General features: G+C 44.5%; 1 protein-coding gene across 9 annotated transcripts in view; it reads right to left on the reverse strand.

Annotated features, from left to right (window-relative positions):
* Positions 1-27,347, reverse strand: part of sema4ba (sema domain, immunoglobulin domain (Ig), transmembrane domain (TM) and short cytoplasmic domain, (semaphorin) 4Ba) — a 382,578-nt gene that overhangs the window by 105,825 nt on the left and 249,406 nt on the right. For 6 of the 9 annotated variants that reach the window (XM_078530416.1, XM_078530415.1, XM_078530413.1 and 3 more), the window contains one exon: positions 7,686-8,029. In XM_078530416.1, the coding sequence (XP_078386542.1) occupies positions 7,686-7,803 (118 nt within the window). In that variant the 5' untranslated portion in view covers positions 7,804-8,029. Of the gene's footprint in view, positions 1-7,685; positions 8,030-17,407; positions 17,586-17,639; positions 17,736-27,347 lie in introns of those variants that run through there. The other 3 variants (XM_078530420.1, XM_078530419.1, XM_078530418.1) reach the window with 3 other exon arrangements.

Here is a 27,347-nt window from a genome sequence, read left to right on the forward strand (position 1 = left end):
CATGGAGGGAGCATTTAAAGGTGGTAAGTCACTTTTAAACTCACAATGCCTCCTAAACCTGGGAATGACGATTCAGGGCAATGCATCACGATGACAATACATGTGCCTTCCGCAAAATCATGCACTTCATCATGTTCACACATGTGTAAACAGGAGAAATAAAGTTTGCCAAACACTTTATTTTTTTTTAAAAAAGGATGCCCTTTTAAGGGGCTGGCTTTTTTTTGCTCTGTCCTGTATATCAGGAAACTAATTACAAAACAGCTGCGAGATATTTCAGCTTAAATGAGAGGGTATTTATTTATAACTACAAACAGACACCCTGCCAGAACTTCAGAATTAGATACTCATCTGTTCTGAACAGCAAAATAGTCCTGCATTTGATAAGTAAATTACCTCTCCCACGTCCGATCATTACAACCAGAAGCCTTGCGAATAATAGAAAGAAAGGACTTGTATTTACATTGCATCTTTCACAACCTCTGGACATCCCAAAGCGCTTTACAATTAATTAAACGCTTTCGAAGTGCACCTACTCATAATTTTGTAAATGCAACAGCCAATTTGCACGTAAGAAAGCTCCCACAAAACAGGAATGTGATAATGATCAGGTAATCTGTTTTTTTGGCAGAGGCGATGGCTGAGGGATAAATATAGGCCAGGAAACTGGGGAGAGCTCCCAAGATCTTTTTCCAAAAAAGAGTGCCACGGGATTTTTACATGCACCTGAAAGGGCAGAGGGAGCTTTGTTTTCACGTCCTATCTGATAAGTGGCACCTCCAACAGTGCAGGGCTGCCTCAGTGCTGCAGTGGAGTGTCCGCCTAGATTTTGTGCTCAAGTCTCTGGCATGGGACCCCTGCCATGGACTCACCTCATGAACACAAGAAGTAGGAGCAAAGGTAGACCATGTGGCATGTCGAGTCTGTTCCGCCATTCAATACGATCATGGCTGATCTTGGGCTTCAACCCCACTTTCCTGCCCGCTACCCACATCCCTTAATTCCCTGAGAGACCCAAAATCTGTCTATCTCAGTAATCAACGCATCCACAACTCTCTGGGGTACAGAATTCCAAAGACTCACCACCCTTTGAGTAAATAAATTCCTCTTCATCTCAGTCCCAAATGATCGGCCATTTATCCTGAGGCTGTGGCCCCCAGTGTTTTAGGTTCCCGACCAATGGAAACAGTCTCTCAGCATGCACCCTAATGCGCCCCTTCAGCCCCTATCAGGCCTCACTCCTGCCTGATTGGGACACCCACACGAGACAGCAGCAGCAGCTGATCCTGTTACCAAACTGGCGTCAGCAGGTCGGACCATGGGGAAGTCGGTTGATGGAATTTAAACAAGGTTTGGGTTTTAACATCAAACACATTTTGGATGTGAGATCCTTAGTTGAGAGGCGTGACCTTAATCCAAAATAATAAACATTAGCTAAAAGCAGCAGGCTGGAGTTGTGATTAACCGGCATTAATGTCCTTTTGTTCTCCCCTTCTCTCTTTTACCTTCTATTTCTTATTCTCTTTATCTTTCTTTCGCTTTCTCTTTAAACTTTTCTCTCCAATGTGTAGGTTAATTCCTGCTGTAAGGAAGTTATCCCAATGTGCAGAGCAGGAGTGAAAGCCCCCTATTAAAACAATCGAGAGACCAAAAAACACTGCTAGGTTTCACTGTCATTACCCACTTGTGTGAAGACAGGAGACTGTGATTTGTCATACGTCAATCTAAGAAAGACTTGTATTTATATGGTGCCTTTCACAGCCTCAGGGTGCACCAATGCACTTTATGACCACTTAAGCACTTTTCCAGGTCTAGTCACTGTTATAATGTTAGAAACACGCCGACAATAGGTGCACAGCAAGCTCCCACAAATGGAAGAGTTGCTGATCAGGCCTAATACACTCTCTGCACCGTAGGGATGAACTCTATGGCCAGAATTTTACGTTCAGTGTACGCCCAACACGCACGAGCATAATATGACGTGCATCCCGACGTCATCGCGCACTTACGCAATATTTCATTCGGTGGGCGTGCGCTGGAGTCGGCTGTGCGCCCGCCGATAATTGAAAGGCCTATTAAGGCCATAACGAGCTAATTAACTAGAAATTTACGCTGCCTGTTCAACCTAACGGTTAGGGGGGGCAGGCAAAAGGGCCACGCGGCCTTTACATTTTTAGGAAACCTCATCCGCGAGCGGGATGAGATTTCCTAAAGCTAATAAAAATTAAATAAAAACTTCCTTTTGAATTTAAAAACATGTCCTATCTCGCGTGACTGTGTCACATGAGGGGACATGTTTCATTAAATTTTTATTGTATTTTTTTGTTTAAAAAGCGCTTCAATCTCCCTGAGCCAGCTCCTTGCCTCAGGGAGACTGAAGTGCTCTTCCGCACTCAGGCGCGAACTGTTCGCCAGGCCCTCTCTCCCTCCTCCCTCCCCACCTGCACAGGTAGCACTCAGTGCTTCATTGGCCAGCCTGCGTGACGTGGTGGTGTGGTGCTAATCGCGATCTGCGACTGACCCCCCGCCCGCTCCCGCCAAGCCCACCCGACGAGGGAAATATTCTGGCCTATGAATGCAGACTGCTGTTGCTTCTGTTCCCCAGCAGTGTGTGTATTGGGAATTGTGGGCGCACTCGATGATTTTCTGTCCAAGGACATAAAGTCACAGGTCAACCTTTACCCACCCATGTCAGGTTCCCTGCCAGGACTGCACATTCACATTATTGGCCGTCCTGCGCACTCACAGCAGATACAGCCAATTCTATTTTTGAAAGTTTTATGCAACTGGTTGTTTGGCCCAGCCACGTAGCAAAATTATAAAGTGGTTAAATAGTGTCAGCCGTGGCTCAGTAGATAGTATTCCCGCCTCTGAGTCAGGACGTTGAGGATTCAAGTTCCCACTTTCGAGACTCGAGCACAAAACTAAGCTGACTCTCAGTGTCACACTTCTGGGTGAAACATTAAACAGAAGAAGCTATTTGATCTTTTAGGTGGATGTTAAAGTGCTATTTTGAAGAAGGAAAGTCCTCCTTGGTGTCCCGGCCAATATATTTCCTCCACCAAAACCCAAAACAGATTATTTGGTCATTACCACATTGTTGTTTGTGGGAGCTTTTAGTGTGCAAATTGGCTGCCATGCACTCTACATTACAACAGTGACTAAACTTTAAAAGTACTTCATTGGCTGCAAAGTGCTTTGGGACATCCTCAGTATGGGAGAGGTGCTGTATAAACGCAAGACCTTCTTTCTAAGATTATAAAGTAATTGCATATACTTTTTCCTACTGTTTCTATATGTTTAAACCAGAGGCCTGATGAGTCATTTATTGGTATTATGCTCCGATTAAGACTACTCCCTCGTTTTTGAATATTCACACCACTTTTACCATACATCGAGGACAGTGATCTGGCCCTTTACGTGACTGCTGTTGGATGTTGTTGGTCTGTTGGTATAAGTCCAGTTTTAGCTCAATACCCATATCAGGCAACTGGGTATTAAAATTATTATAGAAAAGTGGGATGTCAGTTTAGCATGTTTAATTCCTTACCATGGCAGTATGACACATCACTGCACAACCACTTACGGTGTAAAAACGTGCAAATGGTAGAGTTTGAACTATGACCAAAATTTATTACCAATAAAAATATAAATACAGAAATCCCATAGTGTTGAGACGAATCAACAAGATAGCAAGGTCCATGTTTCAATCTGTGCTTTACACCTCCCTTTATCTTAATATTTCCCTTTATTCCTCATTGTTTATTGCTCTATCATCAGCGCTTCTTGCTAATGTTCTTAAATTTCCTGATTGATGTCAGTGGCAGGCCATTGGATTGGACAATCCACACCAGATTTCCTCTGGGCAGGGATAGTAACCCCCAGCTGGCTGATCAACCTTTCCCTCCCAGAACATGCAAGGGCCAACTGTCGTGCAAGTACCTCCTTCTGAAAGCAGCTAACTCAACATACACCAAACCTGGAATCTTCCTGCCTTTATATAGCTTGGTGCTAACAGTTAACTGCATCGCGTTAAACCACAGAGCCATGAAGGAGCTGACCGCTTCTCTCATTATTGGTTTCTTTTTTTATTGTCCCTTTCTTTCTCTTTTCCATCTCTTGGCTGCAATCTCTTGACTTCCTTTTTTTATTCCTGGGCTGGGAAAGCCGACATTTATTGTCCACCCCCCTAGCTGCCCTGAGGTGCTGATGGCGGACATTCTGAGTGGCTTGTCAGGTTATTTCAGAGGGAAGTTAGGAGTTGGTGTGGGCCTGAAGTCACGTTTGGCTTAGACTGGTGTAAGGATGGCAGGTGGCAATCTCTTACGGGTTACTTCAATAGACATTAGCCTTTCAAAAAAACAAAATGCATATTAAATAGGATTCAAATTGAAGGGTCATGTTGGACTCGAAACGTCAACTCTTTTCTTCTCCACCGATGCTGCCAGACCTGCTGAGTTTTTCCAGGTAATTCTGTTTTTGTTTCAAATTCTCAAACTGCCATGCTGATATTGTCTGAACGATTACTAATCCAGTAACACAGCCACTACGCTACTTCACTTCTTTTGGCCCTGTTACAACTTCCATATTCCACACGCACGTAAACTCTGTTTCTGTGAAACATGTTGATTTCTGCTCCAACTGGTACGTCTGCCCGAAATAAAACTGTGCTGAAGTTGATTATCCATTTATCTGAGATTACTGTTTAGGCTCCTTGCCGTGACTTTGCGCTGCAGTTTGATGCATGTTCTGTGCCAAGATGTAAGACTCTGCACAGACATGCTTTGAGAATCACTCGCTATGCTTTCTGCTCACACACCTTTCAGCAATCCGTTGATTACTTATTTCCCCTCACAAAAGCAACAATTACTCATCGAGGTTTGCACCCAGGTGAGGCAGAGACATCACTGCTTCAGATTCTACAACCACATCCTCAACCTACATCAATCTTAACGATCAGCAGAGCCTTTCCAAACCAATGTGATCCGGAATACGCCTGCCTGAAATGCTGTTGGAAGCAGATTCAATGACAGTTTTAAGAAGGAAGTTGGATAAATACTCGAAGCTGAGAAAATTTGTTAAGAAAGGGAAAGAGCAAGAGACAGGGATTAATTGGATAGCTCTTTCTAAGAGCCAGCACAGATATGATGGGCTGAATGGCCTCCTTCTGCGCGGTGAGATTCTACAAACGGCCGCTTGTTCCTGAGAAACTATCAAAGTGCTCACTGGTTATTTACAAATGCAAAGATTATAGTGTGCCTTTTGACCCACAGATAATATTATCAGATAAAAACGCCATACAGCTCTTTCTGGTTTTCTCCCTCCCCACCACCGCCCCCCGCCCCCCACCCACCCAAACAAAATAAAGTCCACTGAACACAATTCCTGAAGATGGTGGAGGTTATTTTCTGACTTGGGCCAGGATTTTCAATCCCCGCCATGGTGGGGTCTGCTGTGGGAGACTTGGCAGCCCAGTCAAAGGTCCATTGACTTTCAGTGGAACTGGATGATCCCACAGTGGGCGGGGCCAAAAAATCCCGCCCTTGGTGTTTTCAGCCTCGGACCGCAGACATCTGGGTATACTCTGCTTGCATTTTTATGACCTGCCAAACCTGGTAGCCTTTGGGATCCCACCCGAAATTGGGCACAAGACCTTTCAGAGAAGGTCCGGAAATATTTGGGTGGTGAAGCCACTGCCGCCTGGCGGTCCTGACTGGAATTTCCCTCCCTCTACTCGACCTGCAGCTCGTTCCTGGCTCGCTAGATACAAAATGATACCAAAGGTACGAGGTTTGGGTTCCTGAGGGATTTTTCTTCTTATTGCTGGTTCATGGTCCACATGCAGAAGATGGCAAAAGGTCCTGAGATTGGCATTGAGGGTCCGAAGTTGCCTAACGAGAGTGAGAGGCCTTGTAATGGCTTCTCCATCCAGCTGGCTCCAGAGACTTCCCTGGTCAAAGCCTCAGCCTTCATTAGAAGGCTTCTTCTGAGCTTTGACTCCCCTCTTCCCCTTAAGGCCCCTCACAGCCAAAATTTCCCCACTTGCACTGGCTCCAGGAGGGTTTCCCACCGTGAACAACAAGCCTGATGTGCACAGGCAATGGGCACAATCTGGGAAAACGGGTTAGGAGGGAGTGAAGCATTCTGGCTGGAACTACCAAACTCCTCCCCTCTCCACCCTCCCCACGATGGAGGCAGTACATGCCCGAGTTTCTGACATGAGCTCTCAGGGAGTAAGCATCCCTTCCCACAGCCCAGGGTCAGAAAATTACAACAGTGTCCAACTGAACAGGTCTCAGCATTGATCAGTAGCAATGATATGGAGAAGCTGAAACCCCGAATTGCCTGTGATATAAACGCTTCAAAGTAACGGGATCCTTTGGATAGAAAATTGCCTTTGTTGCTAGCAATAAACAGGCAACATCACATTATATATATATATATATATACATATGTAATATACATATATACACACACACATACATATATATATACATATATATACACACACAAATATCTATACACATATAAACACACATACATATATATACATATATACACACATATATATGCATACACACACACACACAAATCTATATACACACACACATATATCTATATACACACACACACATATCTATATACACAGACACACATATATCTATATATGTATACATATACATAGATACATATATATATATAAATAGGCCTGTTATACCCCCTGACCCAATATTCACTTCTATTGGGTTCAATGGAACTGATTGTCAGATGGGGAGTGTAATGGGAGGTTTTGGGCAGAAGTCCAAAATGAATTTCCACCCATTTACTTCTCAAACAAAAATCAAAGTTAAATAATACTGGAATTTAGCTGCCAATCATCAGCGTCAATCTGGCTCTGAACAATTAATGATTTAAGATGCAGAATTCTCTGGCAAACTAGGTTGCTCTATAAATGCACCAAACTCACTAAGAACTATCATCCTCGTGGACCAAGCTGAGTCTGAAGGCAGTAAGCGGCCCTGTAACTTAACACATAGACAGATGTTAACTTTAATTTGTTCAGTAGGGCAATTGTACCGTGAAAGCGCATTTCAGAAAAGCCTGGGGCCACCGACTTCCAACTGATTCACTATCCTAATCAGAGCAGGAAGCCAAAACACAGCTGGAAGATCGAGTTCACACCGCTATTCCACGTGAGCCTGCAATAATGAGCTCTGGCTGCAAACACGATGAGAAAAACAAACTGATCAATGTTCATTTTCATTCAGTAATGTACATCCGGACTGAGTTACAGAGTTTGGGGAGAATAAGGAGATAAAAAGAGTTGTCAATAGGTCAGGAGAAGAATAAACTCCTCTTCGTTTCCTTCCATTCTTACTCCTGCCTAATCTCATGCCAAAGGAGGAGCAGTAACAAATATAAATAAAGAAGCTGCATGGAATCGATAGGATATATGGTACAGAAACAGACCATTTGGTCCAAATAGTCTATGCTAGTATTTATGTTCCACTTAAGCCTCCTCCCATCTTTTCTCATCTAAATCTACCATTGTAGAGGGTTACATTGGAGGAAGGCTGGAAGCCAAGGGAGCTGTTGAACAAACATGGCATTGGTTTCTGATCCTCATGCCCAGACTTTACATCACTTCACCATCACTCTTCACTGCCTGGAGCAGACACACTTACTGTAATTAAAGACAATCCTCGGAATGACGTCATCCTCCTTGGAAAGTTGCTGAGTAAATCCAATTGTAGCTAAAGTACTTGCTGTCAGCAGCAGGGAACTCAGAACGCCCAGGGTCATGTTGGCTACACGGGCAGTGGATCTTAATTCTCGACTGCCCTGTCTTCTTGTCCTCAAAGGCCCGGAATAGATTTGTAATCCGCAGCCAGGCTGCAGAGAGCAGCACCGCTGAGCTATCAGAGGGCTGGGGCGAATGCTACTTGCAACACAACAGTGGCGATTCCCCAATCCAGTTTCTGCAAGTGAAAACGTATCCAAGCAGGTCTCCTATGTCTCGAAGCTGAACCTGGAACAGGAAGAGTGAACAAGGACAAGTTAGAATCAAATCAATGAGTGCAGAAGTAACATTGAATGTCAAAGCACAGATTGTATGAATGCTGTTCAAACTTCTCACAAGCTACAATCACATTTCAATAGTGTCCATTCTGTTGTTTGGAAGTACAGGACATGAATATTGTTGAAAAGGGAGACACGTTGCTGAAAGTTTTCATCTCGCACTCACTGGGACAAATGTAAGAATGCCAAATTTCAAACAATTATTCGCCAACCAATTCTCCTGTAGTATAAATTGTTGTGATCATTTGAAATTTGGCATTCTTGCATTTGTCCTGAAGAGTGCAAGCCAAAAAGCTTCAGCAACATGTCTCTCTTTTCAGCAATGTCCATTCTCCTGTATCACCACACCATCCTCCTCCATGCCTCAACCCCATCATCCAGCTGAGTGGGACTGCCTTTGCCTGCCTCCATTCTTATCCATCCAGTCATAGCCAGAGAATCACTTGCAAACACTTCCTGCTCCCGCACCGTTACCTCTGATCTCCACCAAGGATCTGTCCTCCGCCCTCTTCTATTTCTCAGCTCCCTGCTGCCACTCGATGACATCATCCCAAAGCACAATGTTGGGTTTCACATATAAATTGATGACACCAAGTTCTACCTCACCCTCCAGCTCTCTCGACTGCTTCTGATCTGTCACACCGCTTGTCCAACTGCTGGAGCAGAAATTTCCTCCAATTGAATATTGAGAAGATCAAAGCCATTGTTTTCAGTTCCGGTCACAAATTCTGCTTCCTGGCTGCAGACGCCATCTCTGTCCCTGGCCGCTATCTGGGCCTGAATCAGGCCATTCCCAACCTTCTGGTTCCATTTGGCCCCCAAGACAAACTTATGATCCCATTTTGTCTCCTTCACCAAGACCATCTAACTCCACCTTTGTAACACTGCCCATTCTGCCTCTGTCTCAGCTCACCTGAAAACCTCAGCTATTCCCCAACTATTCTTACCCACTCCTAGCCGGCCTCCCATCCGCCACTATCTATAAGCTTGAGCTTATCCAAAACGCTGCTGCATGTATCGTAACTCTCACCAAGCCCCCTTCACCCGTCAGCCCGTACTCCCTGAGTGACATTGCTCCCAAGTCCAGCAAAATCTCGATTTTAAAATTCCCATCCTTGTTTTCAAATCCCTTCACACTCTAACCCCTCCCCATCTCAGTGACCTCGTTCAACCCTACAACCCTCTGGGATCTCTGTGCTCCTCCAATTCTGGCCTCTTGCGCATCCCCCGATTTCCATCGTCCCCACCACAGACGGCCATGCTTTTAGCAGCCAAGGCTCCAAGCTCTGGAATTCCCTCCCTTAACCTCTCTGCCGCACTTTCTTCCTTTCAGGTACTCCTTTAAAACTGACTTCTTTGCCTGCCCTAATATCTCCCAATTTGGCTTTGTGTTTACCGTTGATAATGCTCCTGTGAAGTGCCTTGGAATGCTTTGCTACATAAAAGGTGTGACAAAAAAGCAAATTGTTGTGGATTCACTTCAAATACAACTACTTCATTGGCGGAATCTTGTGGAGGTGATAAGGGTCTCAGCCGTCAGACACCCCCGTGTTGCCACTTTTCAGGAAGGCTTGCTGCATCTTGTGCCGCGAAGGCACTTAACAGGCCAATCGTGGGCCTTCCCCTAGGATCAAGAGCCCCAGGGGTGGAGGTCTTACCCACCGAGAGCTACCGGCCAATCAGGGGCCAGGAGCTCTTCTGTACTCAGCAGCGCCCCTGGGGAGGAATTGGCTGCTGCCTCTGAGGCCTCAGGTTGAGGAGGGCCCCCATCCACAGCTAGGTGATGGTGGGAAGAAGGTTGCGGGGTGGGGGCCATGGTGGAAAGGGGGGGTCAGCAGCAAGGGCAGGGGAGTCAGCATGACTCCCATCCTGGGACAAGGTCCATTGATCAGGTACTCAGTGTCTTTGAACGAGGACCACCTCCCCAACCCCAGCATCTCCCCCCCACCACCTCTGGAAGTCAGCAAGCAGCGGGTTGAGGCCTTTAATTGGACATTAATTGCCCACTTAAGGGCCTCAACTGGCAGTGGGGTGGGATGGCTATTCATGGGCCTTCCTATCATGGACTTAATTGGGTGAAGGGTAGGAAGGTGGTGTGGCCCCCACCTGTCACCCTCCTGTCTGATTAAATGCCCTTCCTCCAACATACTCGCCATGGGGAAGGGTACAAGATACTGGCATTCTGCCCCTATGTTTGACAATTTTATAAAGACAAAATATTTCGGTGGGTAGTTTTCACAAAGATTTATGAGACTCAAATGAACACAAGAAATAAGAGCAGGAATAGACCACATGGCCAGTCGAGCTCATTCAATATGATCATGGCCGACTTTGGGTTTCAACTCCACTTTCCTACCTGCTCCTCACATCCCTCAGTTCCCTGAGAGACCAAAAATATGTCTATTCCAACTTGAATGTATTTACGGTGGATCATCCACAACCCTCTGAGATAGGGAATTCCAAAGATTCATAGTCCTTCTCTTCATCTCAGTCCTAAATGATTGGCCTCTTATCCTGAGACTCTGCACCCGTGTTTTAGATTCTCCAACCAGTGGAAACATCTCTCAGCATCCACCCTATCAAGCCCCTTCAGAGTTTTGTAGGTTTCCATGAGATCACCTCTCATTCTTCTAAACTCCAGAGAATAGAAGGCGAACTCCAGAGAATAGAAGGCCAATTTACTCAACCACTCATCATAGGACACCCCCTCATCCCAGGGACCTTCATTGCACCACCTCCAATGCAAGTATATCCTTTCTCAAATGTGGAGATCAAAATTGCACACAGATATGGTCTCACCAAAACCCTGTGCAATTGTAGCAAGACTTCTTTATTTCTGCACTCCAAACCCCTTGCTATAAAGGCCAACATGCCATTTGCCTTCCTTATTGCTAGCTGCTCTTGCATGCTAACTTACTGCACGCCTTGTACAAGCGTAGCCAAGTCTCTTTGAACATCAAAACTTACAAGTTTCTCACCTTTTAAAAAATATTCTGCTTTTCTATTCTTGTGACAAAAGTGAATAACACTTCAATACATTACACTCCACCTGACATCTTGTTGCCCACTCACTAAACCTGCCTATATCTCATTCCAGCCTTTCCGTGTCCTCCCCATAGCTTACTTTTCCTCCTAGCTTGGCATCATCAGCAATCTTAGATACATCACTCCCTGTCTTTCCTTCATCCAAGTCATTAATATAGATTGTAAATAGCTGAGGCCCAGCAGTGATCCTTGTGGTACTCCACTATGCATTACCTGCCAACTTGGTAATGCTCTGTTTATGCCCGCACTCTGCCTCCTGTCCATTAACCAATCCTATATCCATGTTAATACATTATCCCCAAGTCCATAAGCCCTCATTTTGCCTAACGACTTTTTACTGGCACCTTAGCGAATGCTAAGGAAATCCAGGTATACTACATCTACTGGTTCCCCTTTATCTACCCTGCCAGTTACATCCTCAAAACACTCTTAATAAATTTGTCAAACAGGATTTCCTTTTAGTAAGACCATGTTAACTTCTTCTAATCATACTATGCTTTTCTAAATGTATTGCTAAGATTTCCTCAATAATGGATTCCTGCATTTTCCCAACAACTGACATTAGGCTAACTGGCCTCTAGTTCACTGTTTTCCCTCTCCTTCCTTGCTTGAAAAGTGGTGTAATATTTGCCAGCTATCTGATGGGACCTCCCAAATGTAAGGAATTTTGGAAAATCATAGGTAGCACACCCACTATCCCTGTAACTATCACTTTTAGATCCTTATGGTAAAGGCCATCAGGTCCCGGGGTTTTGGTGGATTTTTGTCCCTTTAGTTTCTCCAATACTTTTTCCCTGCCGATATTAATGTTCTTAATTTCTTCACTCTTTTTTAGGTTACTGTCGATTTCTGGTCTGTCTTCTACTGTGAAGACAGGCACAAAATATTTGTTCAATGCCTCGGCCATTTCCTCATTCCTCATGGTAATTTCTCCTGCCTCTGCTTCAACTGGATCAACTTTTACTTTAGCTACTTTTTTCCCTTTTATTTACTGATAAAAGCCCTTACCATCTGTTTTTACATGTCTGGCTAGTTTACTCCCATTCTATTTTTTTGGTGGCCCTTTGGTGGCTTTTAAAACACTCCCAGTCCTCAGACTTGCTGCTATTTTGTGCAAGATTGTAAGCCGCGGAGAGGTCTTTCTTGCTCGGTTTTTGTTTCTCAGTGAAATGTATTTTGTTGAATATTTTGAATTGTTTCTTTAAATGTCTCCCACTGTTAAGTTACTGCCAGACCTTTTAATCTATTTACCCCATTTACCTTAATCAGTTCTCCCCCCCGTACCTGTGTAATTGGCTTTAAGTTTGATATTTTTGTTTGTAATTAGAGTCTGTCATTTTCAAATTTAACATTGAATTCAATGGAAGTATTATCACAATTTATCAGTAGATCTTCTACTATGACATTACTAATTAACCCTGCTTCATTACACAATACTAGATCTAAGATAGCTTTATCCCTATTCGGTTGCACAATGTATTGTTCCAAGAAACTGTCACAAAACCATTCTACAAACTCACCCTCTAGAACGCTCTTGCCAATTTGATTGTCCCAGTCTATGTGAAGATTAAAGTCCCTCACAATTCTTACATTGCCTTTGTTACAAGTTCCAATAATTTCTTGTTTAATGCTCTGTTCAATAGTATAACTACTGGTAGGGGGTCTATAAGCTACTCCCACCAGAGTCTTTTCTGACTCTTGCTCTTCCTAATTTCCACCCATACTGATTCTACTTCATGATCTTCTGAGGCCAGATCCTTTCTCATTAATGTTCTTGTGTCATCCTTTACTCTCCTCCTTTGCCATTCTACCAGTCTTTCCGAAATATTGTGTGCGCTGGAATATTTACTTTCCAACCTTGATCACCTTGTAACCATGTTTCTGTGAAGGTGATTAGATCTAAGTCACTTGCCTCTGTTTGTGCCACTAGTTCATCCATCTTATTGCAGATGCTTCATGCATTCAGGCAAAGAACTTTAATTTCATTTTTTAATTTCTACCCTCATCAATGACCTTATTCACTGATGTTCAATTTTTGTTAAACTCTCTGTCCTTTCCTGTCCCATTCTGCTTGTCTTTACCCACATCGCTATGCTGTTCTGATGCCTTGACCTTTCACTTTGGATGTCTAAATCTCCCTTCACCTGAACCCTCCCCCTACTGTGTTAGTTTAAAGCCCTGTTCACAGTCCTAGTTATACAACTGACCAGGACATTGCTTCCAGCCTGGTGTAAGTGAAACCCCGTCCCAACAGAATTGCTCATTCTTTCCAGAGCACTGACGCTAGTGCCCCATGAATTAAAACTCCTTCTTCCCACACCCCTCTTTGAGCCACACAGAATCACTGAATTGTTAAGGTGCAGAAGGAGGCCATTGGGCCCAATGTGCCTGCATCAGCTCTCCGAATGAGCATTATGACTTAGTGCCATTCTCCTGCCTTTTCCCCGTACCCTTGCACATTGTTTGAATAGAAACAATTATCCAATGCCCTCTTGAATGCCTCAGTTGGACTTGCCTCACAATTAATTCTCTGATCTGCTTGACTCTATGCCAATTGACAAGTGGCACAGGTAACAATCCAGAGATTGTTTGATGTTCTGCATTTTAATTTGGTCCCTAACCCCTCAAATTCTCTTAGCAGAGCATTATTCCTGGTTCTACCTACGTCATTGGTTCCTATGTGGACCACAACAACTGGATCCTCCCCCTCCCACTCCAAGTTCCTCTCCAGCCGCAAGGAGATATCCTTAACCCTGGCACCGGGTAGGCAACACCACCTTCAGAGCAATAACAGAAATACCTGGAAAAACTCAGCAGGTCTGGCAGCATCGGCGGAGAAGAGCAAAGTTGACATTTCGAGTAATCATGACCCTTCAAGAGCAAAGTTGACGTTTCGAGTCCTCATGACCCTTCAAGAGCAAAGTTGACGTTTCGAGTCCTCATGACCCTTGAAGGGTCATGAGGACTCGAAACGTCAACTTTGCTCTTCTCCACCGATGCTGCTAGACCTGCTGAGTTTTTCCGGGTATTTCTGTTTTTGTTTTGGATTTCCAGCATCCGCAGTTTTTTGTTTTTACCACCTTCAGAGCTCCTGGTCGTGGCTGTAGAGAACAGTGCCTAACCCCCTGACTCGTACACAAGATAAACCAGGTAAAAACTGACAGTTCAATCACACTGAGCATTATACAGCTCATGCGTTTCTCCAAATTCACTGAGGCTCCGACAGCAGATGGGGCAATATTTGTAGTGAAGATCACCGAGGTGGGGGGAGGTGTAATCCGCATTTCCAGTGTATCCAGCAGCTGCATAAATAGTATGCAACTCCAGCGCAGTGTCGCTTGGCTGCAAATACTGCGCACAGCTCCCAATTGTTGGGGGCCTGATCGACAGGTCTGTGCAAGACAACTGCAGTCTAATTGCTCCTTTTAGCTCACTGACTGAGGGATCCATTAGTTCAAACTGGTTTCTTCCTTTGGTACATAATCTTTTGACAGTCGGAGGCCCGGGAACATACAGTCCTTGCGGAGGTTTTTTGAAAGGTGGGTCTCATACACATTAGTTCAACAACATGTGGGGATTTCAGTAAGTGAAGTTCAGTCTGAAATCCTCTGATTTTAACACCAGTAAACTGCACTTCTGACAAATTGGGGATTTGAACATCACTGACACCCAAGAAAACTACCGAAATCTTGCAAGTTGGGATAAAATCAAGTTACCTGGTAAATAGGAGTCAGTTTCAAAACAAATAAAGATTTTAAGAAGTAAAGATGATAAACACGTGGAATGGATGTAGAGACAAAAACCAGTCTGTATCCATACGCAGCAAAATGTGGACAACAGTCAGGTTTGGGCTGGTAAGTGGTAAGTAACGCTCTTGCCAAACAAATGCCAACTTGACACCATCCAGGACAAAGCAGCCTACTTGATCCCATCCACCACCTTAAACATTCCTCCACCACTGACGGATAGTGACAGCAGTGTGTGCCAACCACAAGATGCACAGCAGCAACTCACCACGGCTTCTTCAACAGCACCCTCCAAACCTGCGATCTCTACCACCTAGAAGAATAAAGGCAGCAGACACATGGGAACGCCACCACCGGCAAGCTCTCCTCCAAGCCACACACCATCCTGACTTGGGACTATATCTACGTTCCTTCACTGTCGCTGGGTCAAAATCCTGCACCTCCCACCCTAACAGCACTGTGGGTGTACCTACACCGCATGGACTGCAGCAGCTCAAGAAGGCAGCTCACCACCGCCTTCTCATGGGAAATTAGTGATTGGCAACAAATGCTGGCCTAGCCAATGATGCCTACATCCTGGCAAAAACTAAAAGAAAAGGGATCTGTAACTGTGAGACTGTAAAGTCTTTCTGGTTGCTGAATGACATTCCCATCTACGATTATCCTGACTTCAATAGTTCTTAAATATCATTTCCCAAAACAATATTTCAACATTAGGGTCCATAGTTAATTAGAATTTTTCATTATAATAATTAGCTAGATTAAATTGGCTTTTGGTTGCTTAATTTACATTTTTTCTCTTGGTTTAATATACTCCGTGTGCTATTCATTTTTAAACTGATTAGCAAATTGATTGCCAAAATAGTACATGCAGGGATTTAGTACAAATGTACTAACCACTGCGCTAAAATCAACAAGAAATGACACTTATTGGTATTCTAAAAGGCTTGAATGGCCAGTCATCTGTATTATTGTTAATGCACATAATCACAAGGCAACACATACATGCACACATATATGATTATTCACTTTTATATAAACACAACATTAAGCTGTCCAAACTACATTATACTGCAAATGCCACAACATGGAACACTCAGTGCGCTAGGTTGTATGCACTGCATTATGCTGCACACACTGTATTATGCGGTATTCACTGCATTAACTGCATTATGCTGAAAATGTTGGATGATTTCCACACTTTGGGAGTTTCCTCTCTCGATGAAGTCAGGCATGGATGACAAAACTCATCATAGTCTCCAATATGCCAGCTCATCCTTCGATCGATTGAGGAAAAGAGTATTTGAGCATCAGGCTCTCAAAACCAAGACCAATGTCATGGTCTGCTTGGCAGCAGTGACCCCGTGCTTCAATACACTTCAGAGACTTGGACAACCTGCAGCAGGTACCTTAAAGCACTGGGGAAGTACCACCAGCGGTGCCTTTGCAAGATCCTCCAAATCTGGTAGTAAGAAATCAGATCCAACAGCAGCGTCCTCCCCAAAGCCAGCTTGTCCAGCATCAAGGTACTCATCACTAAAAGCCAATTCTGCTGTGTGGGACACGTGGTTTGTATACCTGACACCAGGTGTGTGAAGCGACAGCTCTATTTGGAACTTAGTTATAGAAGGAGACTCTCAGGAGGACAGCGGCAATGCTTTAGGGATGTCCTCAAAGTATCCCCGAAGAGGTCAATCATCCCCACTGACTTATGGGAATCCCCGGCTTGTGACCGACCAAAATGGAGAAGGTTCATTCAGGCGAGCACCAAACACATCGAGAGGCTTCATCAGGAACGTGCAGAGGTGAATTCAATTCATCTGCCCAGGCATTCAGGCACCACCTACCCTGCATGAGGCAGAGTCTGCAGATCGCGCATTGAACATATCAGACATCTCAGAATCCATCGAACCGGAGTGGAAGCAAATCACCCTTGAGCCCGAGGGAGTGCCTAAGAAGACAAAGGTACCGCACACAATGCATGTTACTGCACAAACTGCACTGTGCTGCGTACACCGCATTGTGCTGCGCACACACAGTATGCTGCACACGTGGCATGCAGCACTCACTGCATTAAGCTGCACACAGCACATTATCCTGCGCAAACTGCATTATACTGCACTCAATGCGTCACACTGCACGCCCTATTATACTCATACTCACTCTTTCAATAAAATAGGTAAATTGAGTCAAATATCCATGTAATTCACAGCCCAGTTACTCAGCAAACTATCCACAGACATCTCCTATCCGCATGTCCAACTCTCTCATGGCTTAACTTCTGTCTACAACATTGACACTAATCTGTTTCTCAGCACTTGTGAAACCGTCTAATAAAAATCTCTCCTGGAGTTCAAACTAAAGCAATCTACCTTATCACTGTAATTTCCTGCTCATATCATTCACACAATACTTACTCTCTCTCTCTCTGACTCTCTGACTAGCCTGAAGAAATAAGCACAAAAGCATGAAATAAAGATTTGAAGAAAATATTATCTTGTATGGGTATCAACATTCGCACAGCTAGCCTCCATTACCATAGAGCAGGATCAATTCCATCAGTGACTTATTGTCTCTGACAGGTATCTTAGACGCTTGGCTCCAGGAGATCTCACGAGCGGTGATTCCATGATCTGGTTTTCCTCTATGAGATCTGTAGGCTGTCTCTCCCGTGACATGCTTCCTCTTGCGAGGAGATTATAGAAGCTCCCCTCTGTTTACTTCGTCTGCTGTATATTTAAGAAAAGCGCAAGGGAATTGTAACATTACCTGAACAGTCTGCTGAGCGCAAGGCACGCAAGGAAACTGGAATCTCAAGCTCTGTAACTCTTCTGTGACACAATGTCATTTCTAAACATTTCTGGTGAAGTGATCAGCAGTTCCAAGAAATGAGTCAGTCCATATCATCATAAAAAAAAACCTGGAGTAGTTAAACTGACAGCTTCCTGGGATAATGAGAAAATCTTACTAATCCTTAGCAGTATTAGTCCAGAAAGTAGCAGCAATAGTAGATTATAAACGCTCTACATAATATGCTGACACCAAAGTAGGTGTGGTGCTTGCTCTGTCAAATAACACAAAGTTAACTGAACCTGGTTTGCTTTAATCAGAGAGTGTTTAGAGTTGAAATTTTGTCTGATGTGTTGATTGAGAAAGTTGGCTGAAAAGATGGTGCAAGTAGATTCAACTGTAACTTTTAGAAGGGAGCTGGATAAATACTAGAAAAGGAAACATTTTGCAAGATATGTGGAAAGAGCAGGGAAGTGGGGCTAATTGGATAGGAGAGCTGGCACAGGAAAGATGAACTGAATGGCCTCCTTCTGTGCTGTGTGTGAATGTTTCTATTTTGCACCATGCCAGGCCAAAGGGCTAATCAATAACCTTGTAGCAAAGGAGCCATTAGGAAATCGTGACTGTAATATGATAGAGTTTCACATTAAGTTTGAAAGTGATGTAGTTCATTCTGAAACTAGGGTCCTAAATCTGAACAAAGGAAGTTATGAAGATATGAGGGGCATGTTAGCTATGGTGGATTGGGAAAATACACTAAAAGGTTTGACAGTAGACAGGCAATGGCTAGTATTTAAAGAAATATTACATGGTCTACAGCAAATATACATTCCTCTAAGACACAAAAACCCAACAGGAAAGGTTCAAGAAGGCAGCTCACCACCATCTTCTCAAGGGCATTTAGGCAGATGCTGGCCTAGCCAACAACACCCACATCCCATGAACGAATATTTTTAAAAAATCAACCATGGAAAAGAAGTTAAAGATTATATTAGATCAAAGAAAGTGGCTTATAAGGTTGCCAGAAAAAGTGGCAAGCCTGAGGATTAGGAGCAATTCAGAATCCAGCAAAGGATGACCAAGAAACTGATAAAGAAAGGGAAAAGAGAATAGCTAGCGGCTAACATAAAGGTGGACTGTAAACGTTTCTCTTTGTATGTGAAAAGGAAAAGATTAGCAAGGGCAAATGTGGGTCAATTACAAGTGGAGACAGGAGAATTTATAATGGGGAATAGGGAAATGGTGGAGAAACTAAACAATGACTTTGTGTCTGCCTTCATGGAGGAAGTTACAGGAAATCTCCCAGAAATACAAAGGAACCAAGGGGTTTGTGGAAATGAGGAACTGAAAGAAATTAGTGTTAATCAGAAGGTAGTACTCAAAAAATTAATTGGATTGTAGGTTGATAAGTTCCCTGGACCAGATGAGCTGCACCCAGAGTGTTGAAGGAAGTGGTGTGAGAGCTAGTGGATGCATTGGTGGTTATCTTTCAAAGTTCTATCAATTCTGGAAATGTTCCTGCAGATCGGAAAGTAGCAACTGTAACCTCAGTATTGAAGAAGGGAGGGGGGGAGAGAAAACTGAGAACTGCAGACCTGTTTGTTTGACCAGTAGTAGGGAAAATGTTAGATTCTACTATAAAGGATGTGATAACTGGACACTTGGAAAATAATATGATTGGACAGAGTCGACATGAATTTATGAAAACGAAATCTCGTTTGACAAACCTGTTGGAGTTTTTTGAGGATGGCACTTGTAGCATAGATACAGAAGAATCAGCGGATGTGATGTATTTGGATTTTCAGAAATCTTTCGATAAGGTCCCATACAGGAAGTTATTAAACAAAATTAGAGCACATGAGATTGGGGCTAATATACTGCTATGGATTGAGAATTAGTTAACAGACAGAAAACAGAGAGTAGGGATAAATGGCTTATGATGGCAGGCTGTAACTTGTGAGGTACTGCAAGGGTCATTGCTTGAGCTACAGTTTTTCACAATCTATGTAAATGATTTGGGTGTGGGGACCAAATGTAATATTTCCAAATTTGCTGATGACACAAAACTAGGTGGGAGTGTTAGTTGTGAGGAAAATGCAAGAGGATTGGGACAGGCTAAGGGAATGGGCAAGAACATGGCAGATGGAATATTATGTGAATAAGTGTGAAGTTATCCACTTTGATAGAAAAAACAGAAAGGCAGAGTATTTCTTATGTCAAGAAGCTACCATATTTTTCATAATTTTATTGTGGGATATTTTAAAGTAGATTTGAGTGTGTGTATGGTTCTGTGTGTGTGGCTGATTTAAATTAGAGACAATTAGACAGCAAGGTTTAAATTATCAAATGAGCTAGGCATAAAACAGACATTTGAAATGGAGACGAATAAAACTAGGGTGAAGTCTCAGCAGATACGATGTGAATGAGATTTGCATTTTTAGATAAGTGGAGAAGTGTGTGATTTTCAAAGAGACATGGGAAATGTTTACAACTGGCAAGATAAATAAGGCAAGATTATTACGTTGATTTTTCCCAAAAGTGCTGGGCATAATGAGGACATGAAAGATTTATATATTCTGGGAAAAGTAACTTCTAAAGACACGTTGTAACAATGGGATTTACAATCAAAAAGGGAGAAATATGTTCGAAAAAGGATGGAAGGCTGTGTGAGGTGTGGCCATATGAGATCTGAAAGGTGGCTGTGTGAAGCAGATTTGGGAAAAAGCCTCGAGCCACCCTGCAGAAGTTTGCTGTTCCAGTAACCAAAGTTGTGTTAAAAACCTTTGGAAGATGGGTAGTGGACTCATTATTCTTGACTTCAGTGCACAAGCCTTCTCGCACTAATTACAAATCGCAAAATCGTTGTGGTAGTGTGGACAAGTTTCCCTTGTGGATTTGGTCAGCCTGGCAAATACCACCTGCCGTATCATAACACTTAAATGGTGAGACGTTGTGATGTGCTGATGTTCAAAGGAACCTGGATGTCCTTGTTTAAGAGTTATTTAAAACTAGCATGCAGGTACAGCAAGCAATTAGGGAGGCAAATAGTATGTTGGCCTTCATCACAAGGAGATTTGAGTACAGGAATAAAGATGTCTTGCAGCAATTGTATAGAGCCTTGGTGAGACTGCACCTGGAGAAGTGCGTACAGTTTTAGTCTCCTTATCTAAGGAAGGATGTGCTTGCATAGAGGAAGTGCAACAGAGGGTCACCTGGGATGGTGGGATTGTCTTATGAGGAGATATTGGGGAAACTGAGCCTGTATTCTCTAGAGTTTTGAAAAATGAGAGATGATCTCATTGAGATTTACAAAATTCTTACAGAGTGTTACAGGGTAGATGTAGATAGGATGTTTCCCCTGGCTGGTGAGTCTAGAACCAGGGGACATAGGGCAGAATTTTACATTTGGCATGCGGGCGCGCGCCCGACATGCCGGAATGTAATATGACGTGCGATGACGTCGGGCGTGTGTCCTGGCGTCATCCGCTGTCTCGTGATCTTATGTTCGGCGGGCGCACGCCAGAGTCGGCTGTGCACCCGCCGATAATTGAAAGTTCTATTAAGGCCATTAACAAACTAATTAATTTCAAATTGACGCTGCCCGTCCAACCTAACGGTTAGCGGGCAGGCGAAAAGGCCAAGCGGGCCTTTACGGTTTTTAGGAAACCTCATCCACAAGTGGGATCAGGTTTCCTAAAGCTAATTCAAATTAAATTAAAGCTTTCTTTGAAAAATAAAAACACGTCCCATCTCACGTGACATGTTCACATGAGTTGACATGTTACATTAAATTTTTAATGTATTTATTTATTTTCTTAACAACCGCTTTGCGCGCGAAAGAACTCTGGACCTGACTCTCCCTCCTAACCCCGCCCGCACAGCTAACGCTCAGCGCTACTGCTCACCATCCACGTGTGAAATCGCGGTGCGGAGCCAATCGAGGGTGGCAGTCAGCTTCGTGACCGACGCTGCCCACTCCCGCCGAGCCCCCCCCCCGACCAAAGTAAAATCCTGGCCATAGTCTTGGACTAAGGGGCAGGCCATTTAAGACTGAGATGAGGTGGAATTTCTTCACTCAGAGAATGGTGAATCTTTGGAATTCTTTACCCCAGAGGGCTGTGGAAGCTCAATCACTGAGTATGCTCAAGACAGAGATCGATAGATCTCTGGATACTCATGACATCAAGGGATATGGGGATAATGGGAAAAATGGTGGTAGAGGCAGTTGATCAAGCATGATCTGTTCGAATGGTGGAGCAGGCTCGATGGGCCGATTGGCCTAATCCTGTTCCTATTTCAGATCTTCCTAAACAGACAGAAACCAGATCGCAGACTGCTTTTGCTCCTGCTTTGGAGCTCTGGTTTCCTGCCAAACCCTCCGAGTAGCTGACACAAAGTTCAGTGTTCCAGAAAGATGCTGGCTCTGTAACAACGCTCAGCACTGGAAACACACAATCAATCACTCAGAATTCATAAACAGAATAGACAAGCTGTAATGTTCCAGGTGTGTGCCCTTCCATCAGAACCTGTTCTGATCAAGTTTACACACCCTGGTTGTCACAGCCTCCCTTTCCCCTTTAGGGATTTGCAGCTTTTTCCTGCTTTGATTTCAGATTTCCAGCTTCTCTTTCTTAGTTCACTTGTTGCCTCTGCCACAGCTTAGAAATCTGTACTGTTTAGTTAACACACACACTGTATGGTTTATCTCCTTCCGCATGGAATCAATAGGCTGAATTGCCTCCTTCTGTGCAGTCTCTATGGCACGGAGTCAACTCTAAGCATGACATTTTGGTGAGGTGAGGTCAAAGTGCAGGGGATAATTGGACTGACTATGCAAATGTAATTCATTTGCTATTTCAAAGCTTGACATCCTCTGTTAATGAAGCAGTCTGTGCCCACATGCAACAAGATCTGGACAACATTCAGGCATGGACTGATAAGTGCAAGTAATATTAGTGCCACACAAGAGTGAGGCAATGACTGTCTCCAATAAGAGCAAATCTAATCACCTCCTGTTAAGAGCAATGGCATTGTCATCATTAAATTCGCCACAATCGACAACCTGGCAGTCAACATTGACCAGAAACCTAACTGGACCAGCCACATGAGTATAGTGGATATAAAAGCAGATCAGAGGATGGAAAATCTGCAGTGAGTAACTCACCTCCTGACTCCCCAAAGCCCATCCACCATCTATAAGGCATAAGTCAGGAGTGTGATGGAATACTCTCCACTTGTCTGGACGAGGGCAGTTCCCACAACACTCAAGAAGCAACCAGGACAAAGCAGCCCGTTCGATTGGCACCCCATCCAACACCTTAAACATTCACTCCCTCCATCACCAACGTGTCATTTCACCAATCTATGAAACCCTTCAATGGTTTTGTGGTATCTGCAAACTTTGAAATTATGTCTGATATGCCCAAGAAACAATCTGTGCTGTAACATTTCTGTGAAGTCATTAATACGCATCAAAAAGAGCAGAGGTCCTAACATCTACCCCGGGGCGCTCCACCTCCCTCCGGTCTGAAAAACAAATGTTCACTACTCACCCTCTGCTTTGTTGGAAACGGCACATACCCATCAACACCACACGGCTAAACTGGCGCAATGAGTCCAGCTTGGCATCAAAATAGTTGATCACTTGGTTCAGAAAAGGTCACGTTCCACAGCTTAAAAACACTTCTCTCACTTTTTCACTTAAAAGATGGTTAGCATATTGCCACATTTGAGAACCCAGATAGGGAATGGTCCACTTATGTGAAAGTGTCAGAGAAAGGAGTACTCGGTGGGCAGTGGACTGCACTTGGGGCCTTTCAGTTTATTATCATTTTGTTTATAGAAACTGGACAGTGCCTTGATCATAGCCTCAAAAATGGTAAAATGAGGAACAAACTACAGGAGAGCCTAGGCAGTAAGCTGGGTAACAGATCGTCTCTGACAAATAGCTGTGTGTGTACGCATGATGGCCCAAATGGAAATGATGGCAAGAATACATCATCATCTTTTGAGGTTAATTGGCGCAATGCACAGCCTGTGAGTAATATGTCTGCTTTCCACAGACATTACAGAATTCTGTCAAGAAAGAAGATCTTCAAAAGCTATCTATTTAACGTCTGAGTATACTCAAAGTCACATGGTAAGATCATTTTGGGCCTTGGGGCTTGATTGAGTTTAAGGGTTTACTGAAACATTGAATTAAAAATCCCCATCACAGGTTGCATCCTGAAATTAGATGATTTTCTTTGACGAATCCAGCCAGCATAGCAATCATGCCTTGTACCAGCCTGCATGTACAGCTAGTGTACCACACACGTTAAATCACCGTAATCCTACAGCTGTGATCATTACAGACATTCAACCAACTGTACATACTAGATCGCCACGGACAAACATCACTTTTCTTGAGCTTAGGTTTCCTGTTATTTTAATCCCTTAAATAACAACGGCCACAGTTCCTGCTTTCAGGGTCAGCTGGCTGTTGATGCGGGGGTCATTCTATCACAGGGTCGGCACACACCAGATATTAACATACAACTGGACATTCAGTTGGATAGATTGGAGAAGCTGGGGCTGTTCTCCTTCAAGAAGGTTGAGGAGGTGTCAGCTGTGGCTCAGTTCATAGCACCCTCGCCTTTGAATCAGAGGGTTGTGGGTTCATGTCCCACTCCTGGAAACCAAGAACTGTGATTGTACTCGAAAGAGTTGCAATCTGTGACTGTTGATAACTCGAAAGAGTTTCAAGAAGGTTGAGAGGAGAGTTGATAGAGGGGGGTCAGAATCATGAGGGGTCTGGACAGAGTAATAGGGAGAAGCTTGTCCCATTGGGTGGACGGATTGAAAACCAGAGAAGGCCGATTTAAGGTGACTGACAAAGGAATCAAAGGCGACATGAGCAAAAACATTTTCATGCAGTGAGGGGTTAGGGGCTGGAATGCGCTGCCTGAGATTGTGGCGGAGGCAGATTCAATCGTGGTTTTCAGAAAGGAATTGGATCATTATCTGAAGAGAAAATTTTGCAGGGCCAAGGGGAGAAGAGGGGGTGGGACACAGTTGGGAGGCTCTTCCAGCGAGCTGGCAAAGTTACAGAGGGCCGAAGAGCCTCTTTCTGTGCAGTAACCACTCTGTAATTCTGTACAGTCAATGTTGATTTACCGTTGGATAAGGAAAATAAATCTGCCAAGATGTTCAATTATCCAGTGCAGTCTCAGAAAGAAAATGGGGCAACATTTTCCACCCCCCCCACAATCGGGGAGGAAGTGTGGGAGCGGGAGCAGGCGGGAGCGGGCGGGCTTCCAATTGGCGCCCCCAATCGGGGGGGCGAGCTGCCATTTTACATGGGCGGGCTAGTTGATGCCCGCCCAGCGTGACGTGCGCCAGGAAGCACTTCACGCTTCCTATGCGGGCAGGGGGGAGATTCCCTCAGCCAGGAGTGTGCCCTTTCGGCAATGTGCGTGAAAGAGCGCACAGACCCCCCTGAGGCAAAGTGCTGCCTCAGGGAGATCGGCTCCGATTTAAACCTCTGAATAAAGGTTAGAAAAAAATTTCCCTGCCATGTCCCCTCATGTGACACTGACCCTGTCACATGCGTTGGGACGTGTCCATAACTTATATTGTAAAATATTCTGCATTTTTTAACTCACTCATGAAACCTCATCCCGCCCGTGGATGAGGTTTCATGTTTTTTCACAAGCCCGCCAGGGCTTCTGGCCTGTCCGCCAACCTTAAGGTTGAACGGGCAGGTCCATTAATGAGTCCAATTGGTTTTTTAATGGCCTTAATAGGCCCTTGACAGGTTGGCACCCGCCGAATGGAAAATCTAACTGACGCAGGGTGACGTTGGGACGCACGCCCGATGTCACCCCACATCATTTTACATATCAGCGAGCAGACCCCACCCCCACTCGCCGACCGGAAGATGCGGACCATGATTTCAGCCAATATACTGCTTTTTGTAGATAAGTTAATTCTCCATGGACTTACAGCCACATAAGCATAATTGATATAAGGTAAAACAAGGCTGAAATATTCAGGTATATTAGGGTCCTGTGAGTTTAACTTTTCGCACTGATTAGCATATCGACAGGCTGTCGTTTTACTGAGTCCAGTTCTGGCCTCCTTAACTAAGGAGGAATATACCATAGATTGCATCATATAAGTCGACACAGCATATAAGACCACCCCATTTTTATCAGCATCAAAAATCGTGCTTTTGCACATACTCAGCATATAGATCAAGCCCTCTTTCCAGCTAAGAAATGTTATACTTGCATTCGTCAGCCTCAATTTTCCACCCCAGAAATGCATGCTTTACTTACCTTATACCGTAAGTCGGCTCGTGGGATCGAGCAGGTGGTACAGGCGGTGTTGGGAGGTTAAGTCACGAAATAGCCGCACGTGGTGAGTGACGAACAGAAACGGGTCCTCCAGAAACATGAATAAAATGCAAGAGCTGTTTTCAAGCTAAAAGTCATAACATTTGCTAACTCATCAAATAACTGCTGCGGTGAGGGAATGCAGTGTCCGTGAAAACCGGTGCAAGAATTGAACAAGAAGGAATCCGCCCCAAAAAAAGATGCCCAAGGCGAATGCGCTATGAGAATAGTTGACCAGCCACTGGCCTGACCTTGAGGATTATGTATCGGAAAGGGCCCTCGAAAATTGACGGAATGGTTACATCATCACCAGTATTGCAATTTGTTAAGTAGGTAAAGTCAAACCTTGAGTCCAGCAAAGATTTCACAGCAACAGCCAGTTGGTGTAGCCGCTTTATGGAACAAACAGTCTAGTGTTGCGACAAAAGACCAAGGCTGGGGTTTTCCGTGCCCACCAGTGTCGGGCATGTTCGGTGGCATGAGCGGACAAGATGGAGAGAAGGCCAAAAATTGGTTTCACCATGTCATGAAACCAGTTTGCGATTGTCCGCTCTGCCCGCCGATGGCGGGCCACATTTCCTGCCATTGGACATCAGGAACCTAATTATAATGCATCAGCATATCATTATAAGGCCAGCCCGCCAGACTCATCCCCCCCTAGCCGGACTGTCCGCCCATGTTGGCGGGAAACCATGCTGACATGTTTCACAATAGCACATAAGCGACGTGCACCTGGTGGGCTGCACTTCACTCAGGACTTCAAGGTTTGTTTGCCCACTTTGCTTTGGTCAGCGCTCACAATCATCAGCACTAGGCTTCACAGACAGCACCGCATCACTTTTAGGGGGTCTCACGGGCAATTCTCTACCAACCAGATCAGCCACATGTGGGTGCAGGGCTAGGCCTTGCTTGGGGAAGGGGGTGAAGCAGCCTCAGGCAAGGGAAGAGGCTGCAGGACGAGGGCTATACTGGGGAAGGAGGGTATCCCAGGGTGTGTGTGGGGGCACATGTTGATCTGTGAAAGTGGCCTCAAGATGGTGAGGGCAGATGGACATGTGAGGGTGTGTGTGTGAGAATGGGCGGTGATGTCCCTTGAGCTGGCATGAGTGGGATGCCAGTGAATGTGTGATGGGCTTGAGTGTGTAAGTTTAGAGTGATGATGGTTGTCATACCCTGGTGGCATGGATGAGATCATTCATCCTTTATCTGCACTGGATGGCCAACCTCTTCTGTGCAACATTGGTACTGACCACCGCTGCCCCCACCTGCCATGCTGGATTGGTGATGCCGCTGCCTGCCCTGCAGCCAGAGC

The sequence above is a fragment of the Cetorhinus maximus genome, chromosome 26 (genome assembly GCF_964194155.1).
Source record: "Cetorhinus maximus chromosome 26, sCetMax3.hap1.1, whole genome shotgun sequence".
Lineage (NCBI taxonomy): Eukaryota > Metazoa > Chordata > Chondrichthyes > Lamniformes > Cetorhinidae > Cetorhinus > Cetorhinus maximus.